Consider the following 7,676-nt stretch of genomic DNA (forward strand, 5'->3'; position numbering starts at 1 on the left):
TTCCATTACGATTCCCTTCACGGTAAACGAAAGATATTGCTGCTAAACATACACAAATTTACATAACTTTGAAATTAAAGACACAAGTGAATCTATTTACATGTCGCCACAGGGATTCAAACCGTGTTGACAACACAATTGAGAAGCAACCGTTCTCCCGCTGGGTAGCCAACAGTAGATATACTATATATAAAGTAACAAGAAAATACTAAGACACTAAAAAATTACTTTAACATTTTAAACTAGTACTAATAATTTTCCTTACATAAACGTTCCTCTTGATAATTAACAAAGCTATCGTTCCGAACAAACAAGGTTACCTTGTTTAGTTCAGCGACATCTAGAGATATCTATCAGGAGATAATACTAAAATAATAAACGTCATCTAGTGTCAAGTAGTATAACTAAAATAAAACCTTGTTATACTTTTTAAGCTTGGGAACAATTTTATTTTGAAGTAGAGCTTGGTAAAAGTGTAATAATTATTTATTTTGCACAATATATATGTTAACAGTACTAATAATAAGAAATATAAATCGTTTACTTTGTCCCAACACGTACATAGGCAATAAAATAACAAAAAGTATAACTAAATAGGCATAGTCTTTACGGGGTTACTGAATTAAAGTATTTTATTTTTTATTATTACTTAGAATACGTATAACTAGCTATTAATGTTATAAATAATACAAATCCGAGAACGTCTGCGTAACAATTATTCAAAAGAACAGCGCCATCTACCACTCGGTGGCCAAATGTCGTGGCCGGTTAGTTCGCTGCTGCTCCTCGCGGATAATGTCGGCGAGCAAGCCCGCGGCTGCGTCCATCTGCTCCATGGGAACTTTACTAAACGTTAGCCGCAGGTGCTGCGAGGTGGCGCCACTGTCATACAGAAAAGCCTGCCCGGGAACTAGCATCAGCCCACGCTTTAACGCGGTGTCAAATACCTGAGGATAGCAAATAATTATTCAAAATGCACTAGGAACAATCTACCTAATGTGCAATAGTTGTACCTACACATTTTTTATGCAGAAACGTTCAAAAGATTTACAGTTTTCAACTGAAAATTACCATATTGTAAACATCATCCACCCCCCTGACTCTGAGCCACAGGAAGAGCCCAGCATTCGGCACGTGCCAGTCGGCCAAGTCGTTGATGCGCGCACGAAGCAGCGAACGTTGCAACGCGTCGCGTCGCTGACGGTAGAAGAGCTGGGACACGCTGAGGTGAGTACCTAGTGATGACTGGTCGGAGAGTATCTTGTTTTGAATTGCCTGTTGGTGGGAAAATGCCGTTAGCAAGCACCTTGCAAGACTTACAGTGGCGATCGCAACAACAATACAACTATTAAGATAATTTATGAAGTTATCGACTGCTTATCTTTTACGGGGTTGCTGTGCCGCGGTTGTGGCATTGACCATGAAAGTAATAAGAGTTAACAAGAATGAGACAAAACACAACGTGATATTACTGGGCTGGCGTGGCCTCGACTACGTACTTGCTCAAATAAGGAAAGTTGTAAGGAAAGTTACGAGCTCGTTGACTCAAATGACTAATAAGAATTTAAATGTTATGTGACGAATAATTAGTAGAACTGTAAATAATAGAAGGCTGTAGCGTACGCTACAGTTACAAGTAACTTTTAAACAACGAGCAACTTAGGTAACCTATATGTGAGAACAATATCCATAAATATTGATAACCCAGATCCGTCATACAGAAAAATATACAATGTATGCGATTTATCATTGACCATTGATATGTGGATTCTACATAATATTTACATTTAGGGAGATACAAATAAGAAAACACCAAAAATACATGATATTAATGTGATGTTCCTGCATGCGCGCTACATTAAGGCATTAAAATTTAACCACCTAGGTGGCCCAATGGTTTGCACTGAGGACACTGGATGAGGAGCAGCCGGGCTTAATACCCGGTTGGACCTTTATGGCAAATACAGTTTTCTAAATTAGTTCTGCTTTGAGTGTTCTGGGTAGTGCCCGAAATTAATTATGTTGCTCTGGTATTCACATTAAAGGGAATTAATTCCTTAGTTTGATACTAGGCCATTGGTGTGGTTGTCTGGCACATTACATTACAATATCGAGTCACGTGGGTTGGCAGTTTCCCGTTAAATTACAAAGTTTCAAAATTACACTGATCAAAATATCGTAGAATAATGATCCCACTATGTGTAAATTATATACGAACTAAAATATATTACGCAACGTATTTCGTTTTGATAAAAAATCTTAATTACGTTAGATGATATTATAATAAATGAATTAGGGGTAATACAAAACCTAAATAATCCTTTATTTATCGTAGAAGCCTTTTTAATGCAGCCAATAGAAATAAAAAAACAGACTAAAATTGGGGATTAGCTGTGTAACGCTTGTGTCTCATACAAGACATGTTAATAGTCCCCTGTCGAATATATATTGCAATGTAAACTTTTTTAAATTTGTGTATGTACTCAATTTACTGTATTAAACTAATTATTCAATAAATATTTGTCTACAGTAGTTCATGTAAGCCCCTTTGGTCGCTTGCCACTAAAACTATTTGTTTTTACAATATTATTACGCGTAGTATAGTCAACGATGGTTACCACAGCAATGATTCTGATGATGACGACTGTACCTGCGATAAAGTATTACTGTGCAGCAGCTCAGCTTGTATCTGCAGTTCGAACCGCTCGATAAGCGGCTTGGGCGCGGTGACCCAGCCCGCGCGGAGCCCCGCGCTCACCACCTTCGACAGGGAGTCCAAGCGGATCACGCGCCCGCACGCGTCCATGGACAGGAATGACGGGATTGCTTTCTGTTGGGATTTCAATATTATAGTATATTAACACGGAACGAACTATTAATATAGCAGAAAACCCGAAGAAAAAATCTGCGCTAGTGGTTCAATAAAAGCACCCGGTAAGGCACCGTGGCGCTGTGTTCAGCGTACAAATCGCCCTAAGCGCCAAATATGATTTCAAAGATGACACACTAAGCAAAAACTGAGAAATGCTTTTGCCAGACCGATGAAACAGCAGAACGTGCAGCGGAGTAGAAAGAGTGGCGCTGCAGATTTTAAGAAGAGAATCTTTTAACGATCCTTAACAATTAATCAAAATCTCACCTCTGTGTAATTCAAGAACATATACGGATCGTCTTCTAGTATCAGGAAATCATACTGACAAGCCAGTTCATAGATCCTTATTCTTCTTTCTTCACTAAGTATAGATCCTGTAGGATTATTCCCAGTAGGAATGGTGTACAACACTTTGGGCATCTTCAGACCCTGCGATAATTTGGCTGATAGAACAGTCTCGAGAATGTTTGGATCTATTCCATCTGAGTCTTCTGGGATACCGATAATTTCTGGATTGTATGGCTTGAGCTGTAACGTGATAAACAGAAGAGAGTGAGATGTTGATACCTGATGTCATACACTATCCTATACTTATAATTTGCCATTGCTTAGAACACCACCTATATCAGAAATAACTCTTGGGGCTGATTTCTTTTTGGGTCGGGTTTCGCTTAAACCCGAAACAATTAAGTATTCACTGAACGTGAAAAATTTGTCTTTGATATTTTACCACCATAGTTTTTTAGTTTTATTGTCCCGCTAGATCTGTTAATGTTTCTATTTACGTAAATAAATTCAATTAAAGTATCAATTAGCATCACTGACTGCGATGAACACGCCGGGATAAGCAAACTCGCTGGTGATAATTGAGTCTCCGGGCTCCATTAGCAGCTCTATGCATTGGTAGATGCCGTGTTGAGAGCCGTTGGTGACTATAACCCCGCGAGAGTGAGGTGGGGGGCGGTGGAGGCACTGTTGGAAATTTTGTAGCGTGTCTAGGAGCGCCGGAAGTCTGTAAGTGAAAAATTCAAACAATTAAATACAATAACTTATGTATGTATTAATTTAATGTGATTAATAGATACTTTCATCTCTCATATTTTGGTGTAAATTGAATATGAAAAAGAAAAACCAAAGCAAAAACCACATAACAGTCCTTCGCCGGAGGACGCCTCGCACAATATTACTTTGCCACCTCCCATTAATGACTTTAATAGTGATAGGTATATTTCGCTCAAGTTACAATGACGATCGCTTTGTCTCAGTATTTAAGTAAACATGTCAAAAACTGACCCCTGTGAAGGCAGGTATTGAAGCGCTGCAGCGAGTTCCTTTCCTTCCATCGTCAGGGTATTCCCAGATCGAGTCTCCAGACGTAATTTAGTGAACGGGAATATGTTTTCATTGGGCATGCCTTCAGCCAGAGACAGCATTTTCTTGCCCACTTTATACGCGAGAGACGCTGTGAATCAAACAATTGATACCTGTCAAGGTACTGCTCTTGACGAATTTTTTAAAGAGCTTTCTTAGTAGATGTGGATTCATTTATAGTGATAACAAAAGTCATTCAAAAATATCGAACAGTAAAGCGAAATTCAGCGTGAAACCATGGCCCATTCGGTGTCGTTTAAGATCCGATAATTTCTGGGTTGGGTTAGTACGTAATATAAATTTTCAATTGTTATTTATTTTTAACTTACAACCTGACTGTAACTGGGTTTGGTTATAACTCTCATCCAAGAGATAGACGGCGTCTGTCTAACGATTTAGGTTTATTAAGTTTTTTTAAATATTTGTAATTTTTTTACCATTTTTACATTTGGTTTGTAGCTACCTTTCCGTCGCTACAAACCTTTTTGTACTTATTATTTTCAATGTGTAATCTTTTTAACGCATTTACACCAAATTTTTTCTTCTTTTTTGCTTATTGGCGGTGCCCTGTTTGGATTACGCCAATATTGAGTTTTTCGCTTAATCTGAAACTATATTTATTTTTGGCGGCTCTTTGTGATATTGTTGTTTAGCGACGAAGGTGCCACGCAAATGAGTTATTAAATTAAATCCATAAATACATTTTGCCTGATCTTTTCACTTATCGTTTTGGTTTATATACACGTACATACGTGGTATATTCGATCCACTAAAAAGTAAATAACACCTTTTACTCTAAGTCATATTTTTCTAATCTACTAAACTTTTTTATGCCTATTTGAATATTGTATATAGTTTAGATATTTTTAGAATCACGTAATAAAACAAAACAGAATATTTAAATAATAAACTTTTTTATCGGAATGTTTAAAAGAATGTTTACAAAACTGAGTTGACGCGCAAGATTACATTTTCGGTTATTGCCCGCCTGATGTAATATCACAAGACATACTCATTATCTTGTGGCACCAATGTGTGGCACACTATTTTTTATGTAAATATTTGTCGGTGTAGTAGCGGAAATACTTTTAGTTTTAATCCTTCCTTACTTTTTATTTTAGCTCTCTGCTATGTATGTACTTATGCCTGTATCAATAAATATCCTTGCAAGCTTGAATGCGCATCAATAATTACTCATTGACATGTCTGAGCGTGTCAAACTTAAAACGTCACTTTATTCTCTGACGTCAGTCATCAATCACATTATGCTAAAATCGTTAAGTGCAGCAGCAATGATTATATTTGAGTGATGATTTAATATTTTTTTTTACAAAATATCGCCACGAGCGTTTCCATGTACTGCGAGACACTTGATAACAGAAATAGAAAACAATTGTTTTCAATTGCTATTGTCTAGTTTGTCATCAATCAATTTGTCATTTTTCTATTGTATTAAATAATCTCATTTTTCGACAGGAATACGACGGATTTTTTAAAATATTAGCGTATGACAGCCAAGGAAAGAGTTGCAAAAATGACATGCAATTGATGTTCGGTCAAAAAGTGTGTGTGCGTTATATTAAACAAGGGATATGAAAAATGAATGATTCTCGCGCATGCCGACAATAATTGGAGATGTACCTACTAAGATGGTATCATCCAAAATATCGATTATTATTGTCTATTAGTACGGGAGAGCTTGAGCACATCTCATCATCGGAGTGACGTCCTAAATGTAGTCCTCTCGCCTTTCAATTTCCACTAATGTCGATGCGCTTAGATATATAATTTAATAACAAAGAAATACCTAATAAAAGCAAAATGTGATCACGTTCCATTTACGTTTCTGCCCCTTTCATCTTCCACTCATAATAATTCTAATAATGATAATGATAAACACTACTTACTGATCAGTCTGGTTAAGGCAGGCTCTCTCGTCAATGATCTAGAACTAAAGTATTTCTGGTAATCCTTATCCTCCAGCGGTCGGTATTTGGCGCTGAAATCTGGGCTCGCTTCATTGTAGTACTTGAATATATCCCCCGAGTCCTGAGACGTTTTACCGTTCTGGGAATTCTCATTACTCAACGAGAATTGGTTTTTGGTAACACAATAGATTGGTCGAACTTCGATCATTTTTTTGAGGACTTTGTTATTCATTTTTACTAGCATTTTGGCTTCTTTATTAAAAATATTCTTATCTGTTCTTCTTAACACTTTCTTTCTTTTCTTTTTAATAAATTCTTCTATTTTACAATTTCATCATTGAACGTTGCGGATTTAATATTGTTTTAAGTCAATCATTTTCAAAAAGAATTGTTTTTTTATAAATTGTAATAACATTTTATAAATATATCTTAAAACCTTTTTAACTAACTCGCTAGGCCCTACTACAAGTTCAGAGCAACACTTAAGCAATAAAAAATTACTCAAGTGTTTTCACTCTAAAAGAGTCTGCTCTGCAAGCTTCAGCGGTGCCTACTGCATGGTAGAAATAAAAATATAAACATTCACCTCATTCATTGACGCACAATAACGAATGTGTGATAGAGATAATGGTTGTTTATATTCAAGTTTTCGTTAATTAAACAATGTTTTATTATCTGTGTAGATTAAGAACACTTTAATTTAAGAACAATTAAAAATAATGCATGATGTAAACTGTTATCAGTGAAAGCTGAATGTTTGCAGATCTTGTTATTTTAAAAGTACCTCCATTTTGTTCCATAAACACGTTCACCCTTGCTACAGCTTCGTGCTAAGTTGATGGCAGGGATTTATTTCCTTTGCGATGTACTCTGGGGCATGTATTGCATCACGTAACTAGTCTGTTATTCATAGGAAATGAAACTATTTTTCCGGATTTAAATCGCGTATATTTGTTTTTTCAAACAAACCGACGTTTCGGCCCTTTACAGGTCCCATGGTCACGGTTGACTGAGGTGGTACAGTCTTCCACCAGTTGTCTAATATTAATGCAAACCACCCTATTTTTTCACTATAGTTACAATAGTTATTAATTAAATACCTTATTTTTAATTTTACAAAGAAAACATTTCAATTTACGCTACATTAAGTTTTACAAATTATTTTATTGAATGAATTTTTATTAAGTTTAATTTATTATTAATTATTAATAGAAATTAGAATAACCTAAAACATATTAATTAGTACTGCAGTCTTATGTCTGTTTGGGATTTTTCATTAGAGGAAATACTGGATCCCAAACTGGTGGTACGGAGAAACCATCTTCCCTGTTGAAATTAGGATGTTTTTTAATTTCAATGGCCTCTCGCAGCATCCTGAGCAGATAACGGACTTCTTTTGCAAGGACCTGGGGTTTGTCAAACTTCATTGAATGTGTAGGTTTATCCATGACATGCTCGCAGACTGCAGACTTGTTTACGCGACGTAGTCTGTTATTATTATAATT

At 36.2% G+C, this 7,676-nt stretch overlaps 1 protein-coding gene across 1 annotated transcript; it reads right to left on the reverse strand.

Moving 5' to 3' along the window:
- Positions 1–437: 437 nt before the first annotated feature.
- On the reverse strand, positions 438–6,430 carry LOC113227251 (kynurenine/alpha-aminoadipate aminotransferase, mitochondrial). Its single transcript, XM_026460146.1, has 7 exons — positions 6,151–6,430; positions 4,166–4,334; positions 3,698–3,884; positions 3,140–3,400; positions 2,651–2,830; positions 1,072–1,275; positions 438–947 (listed from the first exon to the last, which is right to left on the reverse strand). The coding sequence occupies exons 1-7, from the start codon at positions 6,413–6,415 to the stop codon at positions 738–740; spliced, it is 1,476 nt and encodes a 491-aa protein (XP_026315931.1). The 5' UTR covers positions 6,416–6,430; the 3' UTR covers positions 438–737.
- Positions 6,431–7,676: the final 1,246 nt, after the last annotated feature.

Source organism: Hyposmocoma kahamanoa, unplaced genomic scaffold, assembly GCF_003589595.1.
Source record: "Hyposmocoma kahamanoa isolate Upper Pololo Valley unplaced genomic scaffold, ASM358959v1 204, whole genome shotgun sequence".
NCBI lineage: Eukaryota > Metazoa > Arthropoda > Insecta > Lepidoptera > Cosmopterigidae > Hyposmocoma > Hyposmocoma kahamanoa.

What these genes read in the sequence shown, in the direction of transcription:
- LOC113227251 (XM_026460146.1), bottom strand. Translation starts at nt 6,415, where the DNA reads ATGCTAGTAAAAATGAATAACAAAGTCCTCAAAAAAATGATCGAAGTT. An exon ending in TGTTCTTGAATTACACAGAG is followed by an intron (nt 2,831 to 3,139) that starts GTGAGATTTTGA and finishes AAATCCCAACAG; the next exon opens with AAAGCAATCCCGTCATTCCT. An exon ending in TGGATGATGTTTACAATATG is followed by an intron (nt 948 to 1,071) that starts GTAATTTTCAGT and finishes TGCTATCCTCAG; the next exon opens with GTATTTGACACCGCGTTAAA.